The sequence below is a fragment of the Strigops habroptila genome, chromosome 8, assembly GCF_004027225.2.
Source record: "Strigops habroptila isolate Jane chromosome 8, bStrHab1.2.pri, whole genome shotgun sequence".
NCBI lineage: Eukaryota > Metazoa > Chordata > Aves > Psittaciformes > Psittacidae > Strigops > Strigops habroptila.
In genome coordinates, this window is record NC_044284.2 from 38,511,119 (window position 1) to 38,535,005 (window position 23,887).

General features: G+C 37.5%; 1 protein-coding gene across 8 annotated transcripts in view; it reads right to left on the reverse strand.

Moving 5' to 3' along the window:
• HMCN1 (hemicentin 1) overlaps window positions 1–23,887 on the reverse strand; it is a 191,877-nt gene that overhangs the window by 106,795 nt on the left and 61,195 nt on the right. For all 8 annotated transcript variants that reach the window (XR_003992472.1, XR_003992473.1, XM_030493507.1 and 5 more), the window contains exons 11-19: window positions 19,683–19,958; window positions 9,273–9,414; window positions 8,435–8,562; window positions 7,614–7,727; window positions 6,237–6,395; window positions 5,281–5,475; window positions 4,308–4,406; window positions 2,718–2,845; window positions 682–826 (exon numbers count right to left, since the gene is read on the reverse strand). Coding sequence is in view for 6 of the 8 variants with exons in the window: in XM_030493507.1 (XP_030349367.1) it covers window positions 682–826; window positions 2,718–2,845; window positions 4,308–4,406; window positions 5,281–5,475; window positions 6,237–6,395; window positions 7,614–7,727; window positions 8,435–8,562; window positions 9,273–9,414; window positions 19,683–19,958 (1,386 nt within the window). In the remaining 2 variants the exon portion in view is untranslated. The remainder of the gene's footprint in view (window positions 1–681; window positions 827–2,717; window positions 2,846–4,307; window positions 4,407–5,280; window positions 5,476–6,236; window positions 6,396–7,613; window positions 7,728–8,434; window positions 8,563–9,272; window positions 9,415–19,682; window positions 19,959–23,887) is intronic.

Genomic DNA, 23,887 nt, shown 5'->3' on the forward strand with positions numbered 1-23,887 from the left:
ATGTTCCAGCAAGTTCAGTGAAGCTTAAGATAAATGTCCCATGATTAATTTAACACATGAGAAAATTTCAGGCTGTAAACCATGAAGTGGTTGTGACCACCACCCCCCTGGAGTTACGAAAAATATGTTCAGCTGAATTTCAGATGGGCTACCACAATGTTAACACTTTGTCTTGCTGTCAGTGTAATTTTTTTATGTTTTAATTAAAGAAAAGAAGGGAGGTGGAGAGGAACCAACCAACAATGAAACACATTTCGCCAAACTCATTATTTATTTTTGTTCTAATTCTCCCATGATTTGTGCCTCTTTATATCAGTTATGAAACCACCAGACAGCACTTGTCATTGTTTTCTAGTAAACTTCCACTTTCGCCTGTTTTGTTAATAAAGCTAGAGATGAAGACTGCACAGCCCAGCCTTTGTAGACGTATAAAAATGAGAATCTTTTACAAACACAAAATGGTGTTATTTTCATTTTATTTTAAAAAGTCTCAATCACTTGGTTCTTTCCTGTGCAGCGGATTCAATTTCCCACCATGTTACTTTAGAAAATAGCATTTAAAAAGTTGAAATTTGAGAAATTAGTATTACTAACAAAGAAGCTCTGGTGAAAGCTGCTGGTAGTAAGAAACACACTCTCATCTTACATTTGGCACAAAAGCAACAAGACAATGTTCCTTACCGTACACGTTAACAGCAGTAGTTCTGTTGCTTGTCCCAGCAACATTACTTGCCATGCAGGTATAATCACCACTATCCTGCAGACGAACTCTTTCAAGGTGCAGGCTTCCGTCACTGCGAACATTAACGTAGGGACTGGGAACAAGCTGCCAAAAGAGTGATGTAACATTTTACTGAAGAAAATACTCATCAATAATATTTATTTTGGGATGTAGTGTGAGTTTACTTGACTATTTCACATTTGTAAAAATACGTTCCTGGAGAATTTTACTAGAGCTTTTCCTACTTTGCATCTTTCATAAAAAGCTTAGTTTAAATAAGAATTTTGGTAGCACCAAGTATTTACTGCTGGAGCGAGATTAAGATCTGCAACAGCAACTCTGCTCTGCCACAGCACATACAGAAATGACACTCATGCTTAAAATTGTACACTGAGCAAAACAAATTCAGCTGGATTGTTTTACTGCATTTTTTATTGGTTACTCCAGTAACTCAAATTGATCATAGATCAGCTCTTGAGGAGGGCAAAGACTCGTCATTCCTCCACAAATAGATCCTTCTTTAACCTTCCAACTTGCCACATCCATCAAGTAGAAGAGATCAGCTCTGAAGCATACCATTGCGAAACATAAGAAAAGTTCTAACTTTCACCAAAGAGCAGGGGTTTTTTAAAGTTATATACCTTATAGCAACACCCAAAAAATCCATGAACTCAGCAAGACAGACTTGCCTAACAGAAAGGTTGTTAGAATGCAAAATTATTCCAGTCATGCTGCACTCAGAAAAAGCTGCATTCTTCTCTAAACATAACTTACTTCAACACTGTCCTTGGAGTATAGCTTTTGCTGCGAGCTTACAATTACAAGGAACTAGCACTGCTATACAGAGAAATTAGCAATTCAACAAGGAGGATCCTGCCAGTATTTCTCACAGAAGTTATAGCCTGTGCTACTTGTACTTACGCAGTCTAAAAAAAGGCCAATGATTTCCAGTGATACAGAAACTGAGCAGAAAACTCTAGCAAATGAATGGTCAGGTTGTGCCAGGGTTCTGCACAGTGACAATAAATAAAAGAAAAATTTCGATAATATTTTAATTAAAGCTGTGGAGAAAGGGCTTTAGGGAGATATTAGCAGGCAAAGCTCCACATGGATGTTAAAATCTGTATTTGGCTGCTACTAAAGTGTAGTGTTTACAACACCTTTCTGTCTACAGGGTATAAATTGGCAATGGTATGCTCCCAAAGGGGAAAGAAAACATACTCTTTCATACCCAGAGCAGTGCACCACTAGGAAAGGAGTATATGGTATAGGAATACTGACACTTATCTCCTTTCATCAGCAATGATAAAAGTCATAAAGTTAAAAAACCTTACATCTGCAGAATTTTCATTCTTTGTCATTCCGGTAGGTATATTCCACTAGCATTCCTGTATTCAGAGCCCAAGGCTGAAATTCAAGGGCTAACAAGAACACATAAAACTGCTTTGAAAGTAAGATAGGAGATACAAGGGCAATTCACAAATACTTAGGTTCCAAGTTCTTTTCTAGACCTTTACATCTCCCACTATCATCTCCTATTCCCTCATCTATGCTTCAGACTTAGATATTTCCAAGAATGGGCAGTGATCAGTGAGCCCTAACCATCAGGATGCCACACTTCCACTTTCATATTATGAACAGTAATAGACTCATTTCTCAGGGGAATGGCTGTACTCTGAATGAGAGCGCCTGCATAGACTCAGAAGCAGCTACTGCCTTACAAATACAGCCAACTGGCTTCTCCCGAGGAGGCAGCAGTTCCCACTGAGTGGTGGTTGTCTGCTGTAATTTACCTCAATGACATTGGATCCTTGTTTCCAGTGAGCCAGTCCAACCTCATAGGGCATTTTTTTTGTTTGGTTTTTGAAAGCATAATATCTATCAGTATATTTGTACATCAACTTCGGTAAATTAAACCAAGTTGTTATTGTGGTTTGAAATGTCAGTTATAGATTTGCTCTGCCAATAAATCTGATAGGAAACAAAACAGTCTTACCACCATGCTGTTTTTAATCCACCTCCGGTCTGGAATGGGGTTTCCAGCAAGCAACACGCATGGCAGAGTGAGCTGCTGCCCCTCAATTACATTAGCTATGGCTGGACTTACTCCAATCAGAGGTGTAACTTGAACAAAAGAAAGAATTAGAAAATGTTATTATGAATTTTTATATATTGATGAAAAGTATTAAATTTGAACTTTTATTATTATTCCTGTCACTAATGCTACTTGCAGCAGCTTCAAAGCTGTTCTTGTGCAAGGTACTGTACAGATATAGCACAAGAAACATTTCCTACAGTGAAAACGATACAATGGAAATAGAAAGGAAAAAAGGGTTAAGAATAAAATGTTGGCATCAACAAAGAGCGTGAGAGTTCCAACATACTTAATTTTATGACAAAAAATAGCAGATGGGATTCTGATATCTGAAATGTCAACAATGCAGGCATGAAAAAAAAGAAACACATAAATGAAGTGGTGAGTAGCATAGGAGAGAAAGGAAGCTGGGGGAATACACATAAGGTGATCTTAAGACTAAGGAATGGCAGCAAAGTGAAGATGTTGTCCAGCTGAAATTGGATTCGATCAAGCATTTGCCTGAAAACTCATGTTCCCCTGATACCAAGTTGATATATTATTTTCTCTTACTCGGGCAAAATACCAAAGAACAGAAGTAGCAGGTTTGGAGAGGACAAAAAATAAGTGGTAATTTCCTTTGGGCATAAAATTTCAAAAGGTTAGAATAGAGGTCAACAGCCCCACAGAAAATTCTGCATTCTCTGTAAAGAGCCAACAGAAAGCACTCTTGAGCACATGCTTGGTAAAATAATTTTAAGTAATAGGGATTACATAACACTTTTAAATAGGTAAAACCACATTTATTAAATACTACTAGCATTACAGATTCCCACTACATGTTTTAAGTTAACAAATGATTTCTTTGATGGCAGTTGGACTCCATTCATACCCTCCCACAAATGTATACATTCCATAGCATTATTTTTCCTTTTATTGCCAATTGTCTGACTAAGATAATAAACAACTCCTTAATAGCACAGCTGTTGTCAAAGCTAGACATTTACTGTCTTCTTGGATTACTAAGATTCCTTCCCAGTTATATCAACACACTGACCTAAGCAAGTTCATAGCTGCCTTTTTGTCCTTTTTTTAAATGGCAAAAACCCCATCACTAGCATTCATCATTATGGTGATTTTTCATCCCTTAATAAATTTACTTAGGAAGGAGAAACAGAAGACAGGATAAATAATTTTTTTAAGCTCCATGTTATAAAGTGTAGATGGAATTAATTCAAATTAATGCAGTCAGTTAAAAGATAATGTTTTGACACACAAGATTCACTCCAATCAGTTAAAATATTCCATGCAAGTGTATTCTGATTCCGTTTGTGTGGATGAGTACATGTGTAAATATAGCATATAAATATGTCACCATGTATGAACATAACCCACAAACATTTGATTTCTTATACGAACACCACCAACTATTGCCTCCTTCAGTGTATTCCAGATATTGAAATGCTGCCAGTCTCCCCTTTCGTTGCTGTCACTGACATTAATCAGTCTTACCCAGTCCAGTTACTGTGATCATGGCTGGCCGTGACTGAATCCTTCCAAACTGGTTCTCAGCTTCACAGATATAAGTTCCTTCATCACCAACCCACAAATCTAGAGAGTGAAAAAAAAATAAATCCAATTGCATTATCTGAAATGATATTGAAAAGTCTGCAATGCATGGATAGCCTAGTCCTTTTATTTTTCAGTTAAATATTTGGGTTTGGCCAGATGGTTCCTTTCCATCTGTCACCAAGTACAGAAGCAATGATTATACGCGCACTAGAGTAACAAAACCCATTATATACATATATAGGATACTTTTCATCTCTTTGTCTATGGCATATAATTTAATATATACTAATTTGTATAAGAAATACATGTACTGTCATATAGTGCACTGACTGTGGAATATTGTTTACTACATAGAGCAATGTGTCTGTATGTGAAGAGACACCAACAAAACAGTACAAAAGACATAAGACATGAACTACTGCACTGTATGTCCAGTAGAGTGGAATTACTTCACCCAGCCTGATTATGTCTACAAAGGAATAAAAAAGCTAATTAAGAAATCAGAATAACATCATTTAGCGTAAGAGTGAGTGAAATGTTTTAAGTAACCAAAATCACAAAGCGACTTGCAGAATTTTTAGATGTTACCCAAATTAAGATTTGTCTAAAAAGAGGGAGTTCAGAATCAACTAAAAAAAAAAAAAAAAAAAAATTTGAAGAAAGGACAAAGGTGTAATAATTTCTATGAAGAACAGTGAAGCCACTGACCAAACATAACTGAATCCACACTCATGGGAAAATGAACTGCATGTCAAAAGCAATGAAGACAGTATAAGAAACAATCTCTGATAAAAACCCATTGTTTTTACAAAGTTAACAGTTTTATAAAGTATTACAGCAACTTAATCGCACTGCATATGTCATATTTCCTTCTGGATTTTTTTTTTTTTTTTTTGAAGTTCGGTCCACCTACTGTTAATAGACAGAGCTCCTGTTCTGAGTTGACTGACAGAACTAGCTGCAAATGGTCTTGAGAAAAGAGAAGCACCATTTAACCGCTTCCATTTAACCTTTGGTTCTGGGTAACCCTGAACATAGCATGGCAGCGTGATGTTTGAGCCAATATCTACAGATTCATCATTGGGTTCCTGTGTGAAAACTGGAGGAGCTGGTAGGGGAGGGAGGAAAAAAAGAAAAAAAAATAAACAATGTGAATTGGGGTTGCAACAAGTCATTAGCATTCTGCTTACACTACTGACAACCTAAATTTATGTCCCATATGCACAACTATTCTTGTAACAACAGTTTCCCAACTCTTGCAGCACCTTACAAAAGCAGCCTTATATGCTCTGTACGTACAATGGGGAGCTCAGCAGTAGGCTAAACATCTCACAAATATGAAGATACGGCTACCACCATCAGATGAATGTGCATACTCAAATGTTAGCATTGTTAAGTTCTTCATCTCCTTAGAACAGCACTGCTCATTGCTTCTGAAACTCTATGGGCCTGATAGGAACATACATTTAACAAGACACGATGCATCCGGCCTAAAGCAGTTAGAAGAAATGAGGAAAAGAGGAGAGGAAGGGCTAAGTTACAAAAAACTTACATAGTAACTGAAATTAGTATAATAGTATTGTCTGTTTGAGAACTATGTTAGATTGAGGTTTGAAGAGTTTCCTCCTCCTCTGCCTCTCCCTTCCTCCTCATAATTTTTATACTTTGCAAAAGAAGCAAGAGCAAAGGAAAGTTGGAGCCCAAATAGGACAAGGAAACAGCTTAGTAATCACAGTCAAAAAGGTGTTCCCAGCACACACACAGACTTAGACGTATTTGTGAGAGACGTTCAGATAACCAAGCAACCATTTACCAGATGGGAAAACTCTGAAATCAGAATATTTACTGTCTAGATTGCAAGCTACTTACAACCAACATCTAGAGTTATCTTTCCAGAAGCTCTCCCTGCATCATTGGTAGCCACACAGGTATAGTCACCAGCATCCAGGTCTTGTGTTTCCTGAATCTTCAAAAGACCCCGATGAGTATCAATAATAAGAAATGCCGATGGCTTCAACTCTAAGTCACCTAAATTCAGATAGAAAAAAGTAATTGAAATAAAACAGGATATTTATCAAAATTATTCCAACAAAACAGTGTCCAAGTTTGAGACTAGTTCACAATATAGCTGTATTCTTTTAGCAGATGAGTGCTCTGACTTCCACTCAACTGAGCAGAAGAAATCATTACTACATTAGATACAATTTTTTTATTTATTTGTTTGTTTCACAAGAGGAACACGAACACAAGTAGCTTTGGACAGAGATCAGTATTGAGACAGCGCGCCAGGCTATATTTCTTCTTCCCAAATTAAAGGCTACATGGGACAGCCACTTCTCCGCCAGCTTTGTACCAAGTTGAAAGCTCCACAAAACCTAGAAAACAGCTCTGCTACATCTCGAGCTCAGCAGGAGACACAATACTGATGTGTAACATTCAGAATTGGCCCACTCTTACTCTTTGGGATGAGTATCAAAGTCTGTTGACTCCTACTTTAAAATACAAGCCATTCATTAACTGCAGCAATTTCAGAAGAAACTTCCTTTGAGGGAAGGTTATTTGCAAACAGACCACAAAGAGTTTTGTGCTTCCATCCAGCCACTGTCAGAGATGAAATACTGGACTAGATAAGCTATCTAGTGGCAATATCTACCTAACAACATGATTGGTTTTCCAGAAAACCAGCAGGTGGCTTATACAGCTACACACAGGAACCAGCTGCTTTTTCTGAGAATAAATGTTCAGTCTTGATACATGGGATTCTCTGGCTCCCATTTAACTCTGTAAAAACTCCTGCAGTTCTGATACCAAATACACACATTATTGAAGAAATTGTAGTAGACACTTCTGAGATTCGGAAGAAGGAACATATGAAAAATCCCTAGGTATTGCAAAGGAACTTGAGCAAACATCCAATTGGAAAACCAGAAAAATTATTTCTGGTTTTTGTAGCATTTAGCTAAACATTTTCTGACAGAAGAATGAACCTTATTTCGGTAGACAAGTGGCTCAGCTTTTTTTTTTAATTAATATTATTACTATTAATTATGCTACAGTATGTTAATACACTGTACTTAAACAGGAGCAGGAATTTATGCCCTAGAGATCAAGTGCCATATCTTCTACATTTAGAGAATTTCACAGATCAGTCAATGGCTGAATACTACATTTTTGAGGAAATGAAGCCACCTCAAGATCATTATTCCTGCAAACACAAATACACCAAACACACAGTAATGAGTGCACCTTTGAACCATTTAACTTCGGGATGCGGAATGCCAGTTGTTTTACACTCCATAATAGTTGTGTCTCCAAGAGCAATCAGAATTTCACTTTGAACTATGGTCAATGTTGGGCCCTCTAAAAAGAAACAATATAGAAAAAAATCAGTTCCTCATCAAAAGCATACACCATTTTTAAGACATAAACAATGAAATACTGAGTTTCTCTTTTATATGGAAAAATAATTGCATTTACAGTCAAACAGGCTTAAAACTCATATAAGGTGAGAGAGAAACACTGGCAAACATGAAAAAGTAAAGCCTATCCAGGGCATCTGGATCACATGTAGAACATGCAAGGAATTTAGGGACAGAATCAGAAAAGTTTCATCATATAGAAAGTAAAAAGGTTAACAGTCATTCTCCCTCTCCAGCCACGTGTTGGTCATTTGAATACTCTGCTATTGATATATTAACACAGTGTTTAGATGACGGTATGGATTAGGACTCTGGAGTGCTAAGCATGATACAGGAATTTCACATAAATATTATTCCTTTTCCAAAGGCTTACTCAGGTTTGCAAGCCTACCCCACTTTAATACCCATTTATTTGTTTGTTTTTCTTAAAAACAGCATAAGAAGAAACATTAAGCCCTAAATACCACCTAACAATACTACTCAGATTTGAACAGAAAACAAAAGGGATATTTGTAAGATATTCAACATATTTTCCGATTTTTTTAGATTCCTACCAGTATGTTCTGCAAGGCGCTACTAATTTTAACAGTTCTTCCCTAACAATGTATTAGTTTGCTTTTTAATTTCCCTACAGTTTCTTTTACTTACCAATGTATGTAAGAGTGGATGTTTGTTTCTCTGTCCCAGCTGAGTTACTTGCCAAGCAACCATAAATTCCTGCATCTTTTGGAATTGCCTTTCTTATGATTAAGGTGCTTTCTGGGGTCAATCTATACCTGTGAACACACAGGGGACCAAAAAATTGATTTGTTAAATAAAAAATAAAAAAAAGAGTAACTTATCCACACTACAAGCAGCAACAGCAGCAGGATAACCAGATGGCTTATAGGCAGGTATTACAGAATAACAGAATCATAAAATCGTTAGGATTGAAACGGATCTCTGGAGATCATCTTGTCCAACCCCCCTGCCAAGGCAGGGCCACCCAGAGCAGGTTACAAAGGAACATGTCCAAGCAGGTTTTGGATGTCTCCAGAAGGGGAGACTCCACAAACTTCCTGGCAGCCTGTTCCACTGCTCTGCCACCCTCAGCATAAAGAAGTTTTTCCTCATGTTAAGGTGAAACTTCTTCTGTTTTAGTTTATGTCCATTGCTCCTTTTCCTGTTGCTGGGCACCACAGGTATTGCTGGTTTACTTTCCCATGCTAAACAATAATATTAGTATTATTATGTCTAACAGAAAATATCAATGCATTTTGTGAAAAGCCTTTAAATGAATCTCGTGAAAAGCCTTCTGAAGAAGAGAACTAAAGTATTGCTATTTTATAGTTGAGGAAATTGAAATTAAAGACTTATAAAAGCAAAGGTTATGGTGCTATTTCCAAAACTCCCGTGAAAGAAATAGTGAGAATATTCTGGCATTGTTCAAAATTTCTTTCTCATATAGGGGAAAAAAAAAATAAATAGAGAAATCCATAACCCCTACCTGCTTGAACCAATAATAAACATATCGTTGTGTGTCCATACTACTGTTGGCTTTGGATAACCCGTTGCAGAACACCTGATAGACACTTCAGAGCCTTCTGTAAATGTCTGATTCTTAGGTGAAATGACAACCCTAGGTGGTTCTAGTAAAAAAATTAAAAGCAGCAATTAAAAATAATCATTTAGAAAATACTTACTTTATTCCCATTTTCAAATAGCTCCATAGAAAGAAAACAATCCCAACAAATGTCAGAGCCCACTCATTTCCTCACTTCCTCTAGCAGAGTCTTCCAATTCCTCAGCATAAGACATGCATACCTTTATAAAAATTAGTAAGTCAGGATTCGGGGTACAGAGGCCAAATTAACTCACATGCCTGCATATGCTTACTTTGCTCTTTGGTGCAGAATTTGGAGTTCCCAATTTTGGGCACCAAGTCTGACAAAATGCTGCCAGAACCAAGCAAAGTTCACCAATACGATCCATCAAGGTGACAAAGCCAGGCTGAAACAGGCATAAGCAGTGCAAGGTCATCATTCTGAATAGAAACTATAAGAATATTAGTGGTTTGACATGAATTCAACTTGAATGCAGTAATTATTTAACAATTAACTTAGAATTTTTAATGCATGCTTAAAACTCAGCAAAGCAGCAACAGAGACAGCCAAAATTCAGACTCCTGAAAACTAAAGCAAAGGAGCATAAATCTTCAGGCAGGCCAATGGTAAGAACATAACCTGAATGACGAAAAGAAGTCACAATATACGTGCACACCCTTTTCGTTATCATTACAGGGAAGAAGATTATTGTCTAAGTTCTGTATTGTAATGCCATTTGCTTAAAAAGCTGTGAACTAAAAAACTACAGTGTTTCTGGCTTGGAAGAATCTCCCCACAGAAGATTGTGCTGCTTCTAGGATAGAAGAGAGACAGGTTCTGCCTCATTGCTGAGCAAAACCACTGGGTTTTAGGCAACAGGTTTGTAAGCTAATGGCATCAAACCACAGAACTTTGAAAACAATCTTCCTCCCCACAATCTCAGCACGCTAATGAAAGGGGATCAGTAACTGATAGAAAATGAGATACTGAGAAATTAAATGGTTTTCAAATGCCCAAATGTCAAATTAAGAGCACAGATAAGAACAGCAGGAGAGCTCTTCACCTTTTACATGAAAAGGTTTATCAAGAGTAGCATAAGAAAATACAGTTTGCCAAGGCTATGGATATTGTCAATTGAGTCACACTCGGCTGACTTTAACCAAGCTTCTGCTCCTCTGCAGGTCCAACTTCACTTGATAATATGGCCTAATTTCAATTATACAGACATTACGGCTGCAAGGCAAGGGAGTACATAACTGTCCCATGGATATGAGACATTTTATTGTCTGCCACAATCACAGTTACCATAAAATGATTTGTCCTGTATTGAATAGGACAGCAAGATTCCCAAGGAAAATATTACTTTTGAAATAGAGTTAGTTGTAACATCAGTATACAAGTCATATGGACAGAACTTTGATTTAACCTTTTTAGTATACATTTATTTAAAGTATTTGCACTACGCTTTGTGTTTAATTTCATAAATAATTCACATTTATTTGTGTTTCATGCAAACTTATCTGCATGCCCCTATTAAGCACATCAAATTCCTCTTTCAAAGAGAAATGTAATTGCTGTTTTGTGGAAGGTTCTTTGATGCAGTATGGCATTATTGCCAGGACTTGGTGATGCTGTTGTCAATCGTTAACTAGATGTGTGAACTTATAAAGGATTTTTAGATCTGTAAGTATAAGTATAGGCAAAAACCACACAGCTATACCACTAAGGAGAAGGAATAAATAATAAACAGTGACTCATTTGCACACAGTTGCCACGTTGTAAACACAGATACATTTAATGCCTTATCATTTTGTTTATGTCCATCAGCCTTCCCAAGTTCATTAGTTTTTTCACTTGTAAAGTAGACCTAATAAAAAGCTGCAGGGTCTCAAAAAGGTTCCTCCCGTGTTTCATAATGGCTCTGAAATCTCTTAGTTCCCAGAGGAAAGGCACCAAGAGAAGGCAGAGCCATAGTTCCAGAAGTACTAGAATTAAATCCAGATAGGAGCGGGGGCAGGGAGAGGCAAGAAATGGATGCAAGTTGCAGAACTGTACTCAAGTGATTCATGATGTGCATAGATTTCTCAGCTATTTTTATTTTGTTTTAAATCCTGCCAAGAGACACTGGGAGAGATTCTGCATACTCTGGTCTTCAGGAAGGTCTCATGTTGATATTAGGAAACTGTTTATCTCAGATGGCAATTACTCATCATGCTTTGGCAACACACCATTGTCCATGCAGTTATTTCCATAAAATGACAGTATCAGGTGAGCAGAAGATGATGAAAGGAATTTGGATTTAACATACAAGCAACTAAATTAGCTGAAAAAGTCAATATACACAACTGTAATAAACAAGCTACCAGCTAGAATCAGTGAGGCCACATTTGCCACTATTTAATCATTTTGTTTTCTTGGTGAAAGGCCTGCAACAAGGTAGGCACACAGAATGGGCTTTCTTGTATGACAGATCAATTTGATTTCTTTTGCTTTGTTTTTTGCATCATAGGGAAGAAGATTTGTACATGGGCCAGAGAAGCACAAGCTTCTGACAGTGGAAATCCCATTCAAGGCTATAGAATAAAACCTTTTAAACAACATAGATCCCATGTAAGGCTTGAGAAAGAAGGTTGAAGATTTCCATGTCTGAAGCACTGATCTTCGCCCTAATATTCATTAAAACCATGTGAAGCAGTTCAACTAAGCAAGAAGAAAGGACAGCAAATACCAAATTCTTATTTCATACAAAATAAAAAAAAAAAAAAAAAAAATTAAAAATCACCCTTTATTAGTAAAACACACACCTATTGCTGATGGTTTTTCCACTACTTTCTGCATGCCTTTTTTTTTTTTTTAACAGAAACTTTTCCCCAAAAGCCATCCTGTAGATGATGTTTGAACCATTACTCATAAAATATTAGTGTTTTTGTGCAGCACCCCTAAGATTCTTTCTTGCCTTTTACACTGAGAGCATTTTTGGAAAATTGAATGGTTACATGTTACCTGACAAGTAGTACGCTAGCTAAGGCTAAATAAGAACAACTACATACACACATAATGGCAGGGAATAGATAGAGCCCCATCTCTGTGTCCAGTCTTCTCATTAGCAGTTTTCTATAGTAACAACCCATTCTTGTTAGCATCAATTAAAAGGGTCTGAATTGACCTACTTGGGCAATTATCTACCAAGATACTGCAAGAGCAGATGCTTATCACAAAGCCCTGCTTTTAGTAATACAGGAAGTGTAGCATTACTGTGAAAAATTAATCTTTTTCTGACCGAAGTCCTGCGTGACCACAGCGATGTCTACGAAGTCTTGTGGTACTGTTTTATGGATATGCCTTAGTTTTTCCACACGGAAAGATATAAATGGAAGTGAACGGCTTTGATCTCAAACTGTCTAAAAACCTACATTATGTTAGTGTCAAAAGTGCATACTGGGAAGGCACAGGAGAGAAAAAATATCCAACTTTATCATTATGATGTCTATTAACATATGTCAGTAAGTGAGACAGAAGACTGAGGTTATGAAGAATTTCTCCCAGAGTGTAGATTTCCACTTCGATATCAGATCAGGCACAGAATTCACATTATATCCATTGTTATGAAATAACAACACAAATACATATAACCTATCACTACATTCAGAGAAGGAATCCTCCACTCTTCTGATTTCTAGTAAGTTTAAATCATGTTTTAGCAATATGCATTGAAATTAATATTCAATTTTACACTTTTGCTCACGAGCCAAATGAAAGAAGTATAGAAGAAAAGTTGCACATAAACAGAAAAATTAACAAAGGCTCCTGTTTGAATAGCAAGCTGAGAACAGATTTCTTACACCATGAATAATGATCAAAACATTCAATAGGGATAAACAAAAAGAAGCGTTCAGCATTAATCAGCCAGTCACATTCATCAGTGCTTCTGGCATCAACCAAGCAACCCTAATTAAAAAGAAATATTGTCTTTGGACTTTATTATCTTGCTTCATTCTCTTGCCAGCTGTTTCACTTAGCTGCCAGGTTCCCACTGATCTCCTTCCCAATCCATTCTCGACTATGTAGAAGTGGAAGGTGTGCCATCCTGCATCATCCCTTGCCCTGGCAATCTGCAAAGATGATGGTGCACAACAAATCACAGAATGATCTGCTTATGCATAGCTCAGGTAAACAAGACACAGCAGTAGCATTAATGGTTGCTTTTGTGAGACTCTCCTTGAAGCTGGAGGGGAAGCATTATCAGGATCTTCTTGTTGTTCAGCTGGAGAGTATGTACAAGCTGCAATTTCATGAATGCCAATAGCACTCTTTGCTACCACAGGATAGGAAAAGTTGATCTGCTGTAATATACTATACAGCATCCACCCCAGCACTAAGAAAGTATAGCTGTGAAAGACATGGGGGAAGGACCACCCATTTTCTCCCTATAGTCAAAAGAACTACTCCCAACAAGACATGCAGATATGCTACAGTCAGAGTCTTCTCACCTAAGTTGTTTTTCATAATCTCCCTGCACTTCCTTGAAGTTGGCATTCACTCACCACATGCAGACTCAACCAGAAAAAAATTAAGCACCCAGTAAGTATTCACCAGCTGTCACCAAGAGGCCATAAAGAAAGCTTCTGACATCCTACACACCACATGCTCGGCCTTTACAATCACCTCCCTTCAGATGGCAATGGGCTCCTTCCTCCACATTTCCCTGTCTCAGGCTTGTACTCAGCCCCAGAATTTGGTCGATTCAGGAAAAAACACTTGGTGAACATCTTTATAAGTGAAAATGAAAAAGCCAGGCTTCCTGCTCTAGTGGAGCAGCACTGGCGTGCTGCAGATAAAGAAACATCATCTTTGAAAACCAGTGCTTTACAGAAAGTGAAATAGAGGACTTCAACATCTGAAACTTAGTGGGTTTTCTCAGAGGAATTGTCCCCATCTTCACATGATAGCGAGTTCACTTTCTTGAAATGTGAATTTAACCTGTTTATGTTCCTATGTATTACCCACAACTGCATACTCCTGGAAGGATCGCCAATCCAACACCTTTCTTATAGCAACAAATACAATATTTAGTAGTTTAATTATTTCCTTGTGCTTTTTATTAGCTGTTGCAGTAACAGAGATCAAATATCCTGCAAGAAGCTAGTTTCCAAGAGATTCGTATGGTATATTGTCTTGAACCAGAGGTTCATGTAGGTCAGAAGACATCTAGAAATACCAATTTCTAAAAATGTTATGGTTCTACTCCTCCAAAACTCCTTGTAGAAATACTTGCCTACTTTTGGGAGAAAGCAGCAAGAAAATAAAGAGCAAGAAATCAAATGGCAGAAATTAAGATGCATGACATGAATTTGTTTAATAACCTAATTTTTTTATCTTTCATCAAGTTAGGACTTAAATTCTTTGGAGTAAGAACTCGTCCTATGACACAACCTGAATACTATTAAAAAATACCAAAGCTTAATCATCACTTATTTAGTTGAATTTGTGACAACTCATCTAAAAGAAACAGAAAATGTAAAGATATTTCTAAGTGGATGAGAGCGGTTTGTTTTTCCTGCTTTTGTACTGATCTGTAGGTGATCTTACCCAGGGAATATTATCAAAAAAACCTCCCAAACAATCCAGGCCAACCCATGCAATCAGGCCAGAAGAGTGATTTGCCTGAAATGCAAGCATTTTTTCGCCATCAGTTCACTTTCACCAAACAAAAGAAATAGAAGAACCTCTTACCAATGGTGACTGTGTGGACAAGGCAAATGAACTTGGTGATACTTATTAATTTTCCTGAGTGGCAGATAACCCTGGAGAGTTATTATCCCTCATCTTTTCCATGTGACTCCCTGTAAAAAGGGAGTCTCCATCTTCTTTGCAGCCATCCTTTAAATACTGGAACATGATCATAAGGTCTCTCCTAAGCCTGCTATACTCAAGGCTAAACAAAGCCAGTTCTCTCAGGCATTCCTCATACAGCAGGCTTCCCTGTCCTTTGACCATCTTTGTGGCCCTGCTCTGGACCCTTTCCAGCCTGCCCACATCTTTTTTGTAAGCGGGAACCAAAACTGCACACAGTATTCCAGGTATGGCCTGACAAGCACCAAGTGGGATAATGACTTTTTTTATCTCTGCTGGTGATGCCCTTGTTGGTGCAACCCAGCACCCTGTTGGCTTTATTTGCCTCAGGAGCACACTGTTCACTCATACTGAGCTTGCTGTCCACCAGGACCCCCACATCCCTTTCCACAGAGCTGCTCTCCAGCCAGGTAGATCTCAGCCTGTGCTGCACTCTTGGATTGTGCAAGACCTTACACTTGTCTTCGTTGAACTTGATAAGGTTCTTATCAGCCCACTCTTCCAGCCTATCCAGGTCATCCTGCAGTCTGGCTCTCCCTTCCAAAATGTTCACTCCCCCATTCAAGTTTGGTATCATAGGCAAACTTCATCAGGGCTTATTGCTTGCAGGTGTGTCTTAGCTGCTAGCACAGCTCACTGAATTATTTAACAGTGCTACTTGCAAGCGATAACTAAAACTGCCTTTCAGCTATGATGGTGATACCTGACTGCATTTAAACATATTTAAATGGTCAGGAAATAAGCAGGCAGACAAAACCCACTGTGGATGGAACAGCAGCTACAGCACGTATGATTTTATTCTACTTGTAGAAAGAAATACATCTGAATAGTATGCTGACCTGCATGCTGTTCATCAGTGAGCTCAACGCACAACAGCTGGCACTTGATTACCTTAGATGGCTCCCAATAAGAACAAATATTCAGTGTTGCCTCACTTCTTGTTAATCTTCTGCTGGAATTCATTGTTTACTGGGATTACTAAACTCAAACATCTTTCCTAATCACCAACATAAACACACGCAAAAACCATAGAAGTTTCTACATACTATACAGCTGTGTTGTAGAGGCAAGAGACAGTTGCAATCATTAAAAGAAGTGCTTCATTGTCTACTCTTATTTAATCACACCAGAAAACATGCAAAAACAAGACTACACATTTAGCATCACCCAGATTTGAGGGATCTGAATTTTAATTGTGTATTTGAAATTCTTGGAAACACGAAAAACACCACAAATCACTCTTTTTAGTATGCACACTATTTCAATTAAAAAAAAAAAAAAAACCACAAACACCAAAACACCTAAATTCCTCAAAATCCACAATATTACTTACGTGTATGAAAGCATCAAGAAAAAACATCAAGCTACCAAAACATGCCATATTAATTCAACCCGATAAATATGCATATAGCATATATATTTTGCCTACAAGAATGTAACAAACTAGAAGAAAAACTTTACATGCTCATGGAATTTCATGTATCAACGTGAAACATACAATTGAAAACTTTATAGGATCACCAATGTTTCATGCTCCTGGCCAATCTCTAGCCTCACATGGCTGCAATATATTCCTCCAGGCTTCTGATAAATTATATGAAGTATCTGAAAAAGTAGTGAATACTCATTTGTTTCCATGTAAAACCAATCTGTGGGAGGACTTTAACAATTCATAGTATGTAGCCACCATTTAACAACACCAAAATTGAGTGTGTGCATTAAAAGTTAGTCATAGCACTCAATAAGCACCAATACAAGCCTAGACAGCTCAAGAAATCTTACTCCTTGAAATTAATAAAGCTGCATTAAGTGATTTTTCAGACTGAGCAGTATACCACCAGACCATAGACTCACTCAAGTTTTAAAGGGATCTTCATCTAGCTGTGCTCAGTATTAGCGTGGAACAATTACTGACTTGGTATGCTATGTTCTCCTCAACACAGAACATGCAACTGGGAGAAATCGTCAACTCCCATTCAAGATTTCAGTTTGTATTTGTACAGCTGCTGGCACAAAAATCAGATGAATGCTCCCTTTCACAAACAGCAACATCAAACTGAAAGCTTTCAAAACAAGGGTTTACTACAATCCACTTGAGCATGTAAAACAGATGCAGAGTTATTTTTAGAGCTACCGACATTTTTTCTCTGCCTTAACTCCCACTCCAGAAAGAAAAAGGGGATGAAAGTAGCATTTATTATCCAAAATTCAGAGATCTATATGGAACTGTTCCAACAATAAAGGGCTTCAATATGAATTTAATTTGACATTCTGAATTACTTACGACTATACAAAGCATGAATCCATCTCAATCAATTAACAAGGCTTCCAATTTCCCTCTTCAGAATGTTAATACTGACAGCCCTATAAAGCTTTTGCTTCTTACATATAACCACCTTTTACTCTTTTGCTGCCAAATGTAAACTGCTCTTTTGACTACTCTAGACACTAATAAGCACTCTTGTATTGTACATGACAATCACACACCAAAGTACCTCCATAAATCTGATAGAAATCATTTTGTCCAAGCAAATTAACAGTATCACAAATAATAGTGCATCCAACCATTCTGATACAATTCAGCTTCTGCATATAACCATTTGAAAGGTTGGCAATAGATTATTTTTTCCAAAGAGACACTACTGCATAAATCTGAATTCAGCTGCACCCTAGCATTTCCTATGTATTTATTCTGTTCTAAGCATCTTTCATCATAAATGAAAGAAAACACAACTCAGACTCTCAATTAAGCCTGTCCAAAATGTCCAGGAGTGTTCTCTCTGATGTGTTTTAAAGCTGTAGCAATACCAGTATCAGCCAAAGTATAATTCACAACTATTTGATATAATCATTCTACATATATAAGTGATTTGAAACTCAGTGTTTTGCTGTGGCAGCAGTAAACTTCATTAGCTTTATTACAAAAAACCTGCCAGAAGCAATTTAGTCATTGTGTTGAAGCTCCCAGCTGGTCTACAGACATTAGGGAGGAAAATCTAAATCTCAGGAAGAGATGAATGAGCGGGGAGGGGTGGGGTTGTGCTTCTTTTGCTGCTTTTGACATGCTTGAATAAGTGCCTTGATGGAAAAATCCTATAGAATTTAAAACTAAGTCTTCCAAATATATGGGAGGAGGGGGGATTGACTTTTTATCATGGCTTCCCTCCTACCCCCTTCAGCTTTGCTAGAAATTTAGCAGTTTTAACCCTGTTTTAACAATTTAACTCTGCTGTAGCCATCCAATGGTAATTCAAAGAGATCAATGAAGAGGCACTTTATTATTGCCATATTTTGTAATAGGTCCTACATAATTGATTGCACACCTACTGATTCCACCTTGGTAAACCAATATGCTTTTCCTGTAAGAAAAAGTACATCCCGTTAGTAAGTGCTACAACTCCACTTTTGACCTTTCTCCGATTTGGAGGACCTTAAGCCAGGCAACTCCATTGAATTTTTCTTTTTTCCACAACTCTGTTTTCCATCAGTTAACAAAGTATTAGAATTACAGCAGCAAAGTAAATGAAGCTACCCACAGAACATGACCCATTATCACCAGCAAGCAAACATCCTGTCAGTCACATAAACGTAGACAGAGTTGGGTTTTTCTTTTTTTCCAAAGACATCGAGTTTTGCCTCTTCTTACCCACAGACAGGTGACAAGGAACCAAAGGTTCAAATCTCCACATAACCAAGGGGAACAGAAAAACCTGCAGTACTTTCAAATTGTAATCAGATTTGCTCTAAGAAAATTACTGCATTTATACTTTTTTTTTCTTTTTTTATTTCTTCCTGGTATGCAGCAACAGCACCAGTCTAAACTTTCTTTGGTCTCATGCATACTGTCTTTTCCAGTTTTGACACATTTTTAAAGTCCTTGGATTCATAAAATCTAGTCCTTCATATAATTGTGATTAGTTCTTCATACATTGTCATTATAAAACAGATACAATAACATAATAGAAGAACTTAGAAATATCACTCAGTTATAAAGATTACTACAGAAACTTTTATCAATTTAGTTACACACACATAGCTATAGTTACAGTTTCACTAGGGGGAAAAAAAAAAAAACATTTAAAAAAAAAAAAAAAAAAAATATCCACCTAACCAGCCAGTAAGTTTTCCCCAAGTAGAAGCTGGCTGTAAACATTAGGGAGCTACTTCTGTGTTCTACTCTTTAAGAGATACTAACAACAGAACTACCTCAGGCTCCATTCACTTATACAGCAGTTGAATTACAGTTAAAGGAGAAGATAAAATCACAGGTGAGACACACACAACATAAGGCAGTCTTGCAAAATAAGCACTAGTGCTGTTTGATGACTCCCATTGCCATTTTCAAACAGTGAAGAACTAAGTAACTTTCGACTGACAGAACATTACCAAGAGGACAGCTCACAATGCAAATAAAATATAAACCATGACAGAGTACATTTAACATGCAGTTTCCTTGTTACCTTGCACTGTAAGGAAGACTGATGCTGTGGTAGATCCACCCTCATTAGAAGCAATGCATCTGTACTCGCCAGCATCCATGAGCTTTACAGTCTTCACCTCTAAAGACAGGTTGCTCAACATCCTTATTCGCAGGGGTTCTTTCAGTCTCACATCCCTGCCATTTCTCTGCCAGGTAAGATTGTAACGCACTGGACTTAAAGTCAGGCAGGTCAAGATAGCTCCTTCACCAGGAACAACTGTGATGTTATTAGGAACCTGAATCACAGGTGGAGGTTCTGTGTAGGAAGAAAAGAATAAAGACCAAGTCATAAGAGAAAAAGATATGAAAATCTTTGTTTCATTTCTGGATTCTTGATACCTCAAGTACACTATAGTGGGAGAAAAAAATTAAAAATAAAAATAAAAAAAGAAGGTTTAATATTTAGTTTCATTTCACATTGCTGAAGCCATGAAACAGAACCCAGGGCAACATCCCTATTCCTTGATGCTAAGCTATCTGACAGGAGCTCACATCACAAGAACAAACCTGGTTTAGGTCAAAACTATATCACATCAGATGAAAGAAAATTTTATGTGTGAAAGAAGATGTAGCACTGTGTTCTTTGAGGTCATCTTGCACTGGAGAAAGCCAACAAGAGGTCAGAGAGCCACAGCAACAGAAGAAAGATACAGGACCACCTCTAGGACCCAGAGTCTGATCTCTGACTGAGGTGTGACCACACATGGTAGAATCTGAGCTACACATACAAGATTTTTACAGGCTTGTGTATGAAGAAAAAAAAAAAAAAAAAAAAATGTTACTAGCAAGCTCTTCTAATAGTAACAACGAAACCAAGTTAACAGGAGCTCTAAGCATTGTTATTGAGTTCTTTCCCTGGTGATTTCTATAAGCGAATATGAAATGAGAGAGAAGCATCTGTTCTTGTAAGTTTATCTGATCAAGGACTTTATCAAATGGGATAAGGAAAAGGGGAGGTAATAAATACAGTATACGGAGATTTTGCAACTGGTAAAAAATACTTCCACTTCCCCCCCCCAACCCCTCCCCCGCCTTTGGTTTTTCCCAGGCTGGGACTGTTTTTTGAGAAAAGAAAGATCTGCAATGAATAATAGTCTGAATGGGATGCTTTAGCAGGCTTAAGACAGATGTAAGAGCAAGATCAAATCTTTATCAGTATACACCAAAGCACATTTATCCTAAGAAAAGCAAGGATAACAGAAAGCAAGGATAACAGGGAATTAAAAATTCTGTATTAATTAAGGGTGAAAGTTAATCCTACACTCAGAGGCAGCCGTAACTCCTACTTACTTAGGTCTCATGCAGGGTCTCAGATGAGGTTCACAAGCTTTATGCTACATCTCTGCATAGTAACAAAGTGTTCTGGCACTCTGCATGCTGAGTGTGCAGCTCTGCTTCCCTATAACACACAGTCCCTAACAGCAGTCACCCTTAGTACCAAAACTGTGCATTTCAACACACGAGTTGAAATGTAGGAGAGTGAAAAAAAAAAAAAAAGCTACACTTGCTTACTGAGAATGGAGTTTGTTTCTTGCCCTTCAGGTTTTGGTTTGTTTAGGTAAAAAGACAAATCTAATGCTTTCCATAAGCATATCACCAAGTTGCTTAAAGAAACTAAGAGAGAGATGAAGGCAGAACAGGACTAAAATGCCCATCTTTTGAATCACTCTGTGGTTGTGCATGACATCTTTTAGACTACACCAGTCTCTTACCACAATAGTGCACAGACATAGCAAACCCCCAACCAAACTCTAAGCTAAATTCAGAGCGCTTCTTTACTGGCACTTCAGTTAAGGTCCCTGCACAAGCTAACAAGCCATTTGGCATTTTAAAGACTTAATATTAGCAAGATGAAGTCAAACTAAAGCGTTTGTTTTTTCAGCAACTAGGATATGTTGATACAGTTCCAACACCTTTCACGCAGCAGTTGACAAAATGGATTATCTGTGATATACTGTCTGTTACATGGGCAAGCTAAGAATACTTGAAAAGACTGTTTACTTTGCTTAAAGCAGACATTTCATGTAGTTTTCTTCCAAATATTTGTACACAAGGATTTCAAAGCAAATCCCTCACATTAATCCTCTGCACGGCACAAAATAGGACTAATTGCTCATGTTTACATTGTGAGTCAATCTCAGTCAATCTCTCAGTGCTCTGTAGATGAGAGGATATGGGAATTTTTCCCCTCATCACTCTTGACTTTCAAGGGCTACCAATACCTACCGAACAAAAAAAAGTTTGGATTCTCTTCCTGATCTCTCTGTGAGGAGGAAGATGGTTGTAAGTTCAAGACCAAGAATCTTTATGCCCACAATTTCTGGGGCAGTTTATAAAAGCTTCTTGTAGTCCAAAGCATGATTTGAAACAAGCATATAGGAATACTGTCCACTTAAAGGAATTTTGTAGCCAAAATATAAAGTAGGGCTTTAGAGCTAGGACATTATTGATGTTACTGTTCCATTCTACTTGACTACTTTGCATGACTAAAAGGATGTTCCTCTTCTCAGATTTACCACACGGCCTAAGAGGGCCATTTCTCTACAGACTTTGCCTTACATGGAATCAATGACAGCAGATTTGCTCGTACTGCAGTCTAAGGAACACCTTTACCTGGAAAAAGAGAAGATGAAGGGATAGTCACCCTCTTCAACTACTTCATGGGTTAAAAAAAAAAAAAAAAAAAAAAAAAAGAGAAAAAAGTAAAAAAAAAAGAAAGTCTGTGGTCATAATATGCAGCAGGGGAAATTCTGACCAGACATGCAAAATATTTTCCTAGTGGGAGTAGTTAAGCACTGAAGGCTGCTCATGGAACTTTTGAAATCTCTCCCCTTGGGGACATTCAAAGTTTGATTTGAGAGATTCCTGAGAAATGCAATCAAGTTCAGAAGTTATTTCTGCTTTGAGCTGTGAGTTAGACTAGGTATCTTCCAAAAGGTCTCTCCAGTCTAAATGATTTTGTGATTCTGTGCTTAATAATACAGTTTAACTAACCTGAATTAGCTACTAGAGGAGATAAAAGACAAGACCTTAAATTCAAGCAGTTATATGAAACCTTAAGGCTGAATTCAAGCAGCTGTTCTGAGTTCTACTATCCTCACTGCCACTAGATTTACTGGCTCAGATCCACTGTTTTCCCTAGTCAAGAGCAATAGTTTACACTTCTGCATGACAGATGTCTGATCAACAAACAGAAGGCTATATAGAATGGATTTTTTTTCTCAAAACAAATTATTTTTCCCTTTCCCTGTGAAACTGCATTGCAACTGTGAAAAATTAAGTGACGAAACTTGCTGTAGTACGGACAAGGTTTTCAGCCACCCACCCACATGTATAAACAAGATTTTCTTCTTAATTTTTGCTGCAAGTCACTTTCCTGCAGAAGACCTCTAGTGTCTTCTGAAGCAGTTCAAAACCATGCTTGGCTTTATGTTTTCTCCATCTGTGTTTGCAATGCATCTGGGTTTACAGTTACTAAAATTAAATTCCTCTGACAGAGGAAAAGATTAACTTTGTGAAGTAAAGCCTGTTGTTTTAATTTAGGAAACATTTCTAGCAGATCTGCAATTAAAACTCTCAACATCATAAGCTGCAGGCAAAAACCATAATCCACGTTTTCCAGTGGTCAGACTGACAGGTGCAGAAGCAGTGTAGCTTTACAGTTGCCTTCACAGAAGCCCAACTTTACTCTCTCCCTTCCTCCCATTCCAACTTTTTATGTCCAAAACTTGACCAGGACAACACTATTCACTTTTCAGAAGGATTCTCTTGCCACAACTAACTTTCAGTAATAATTACTAGGGAATAATCAGTTAGTGCCCCAAGTCTGAACAGGTCATTAACTTACATAACGAAAATTCCTCCTCCCTTAACAAGTGGAATATCGGTGCTTTATGCTTTGAAACTGCTGTAACACATAAGGCACACCAATACATGCTAAATGGATGACCAGATTTATAAGTAATTGTCCTTTGAGATTTTTATGAAGTTAGGAACATTATAAATAGAACTTTAAAGAAAGTTAAAAATTATCTATTGGATAGATAATGGCTGCTAGCCATTTTAGGGCTAGCAACCAAGTATTACCATTTATTCAAAATTTTCTGATTAGCCTAATTTATTCCTCATTTAATTCTACCTCCATCCTAGTTATTCAATTTTTAAAAATTCAAGGTAATAGATAAG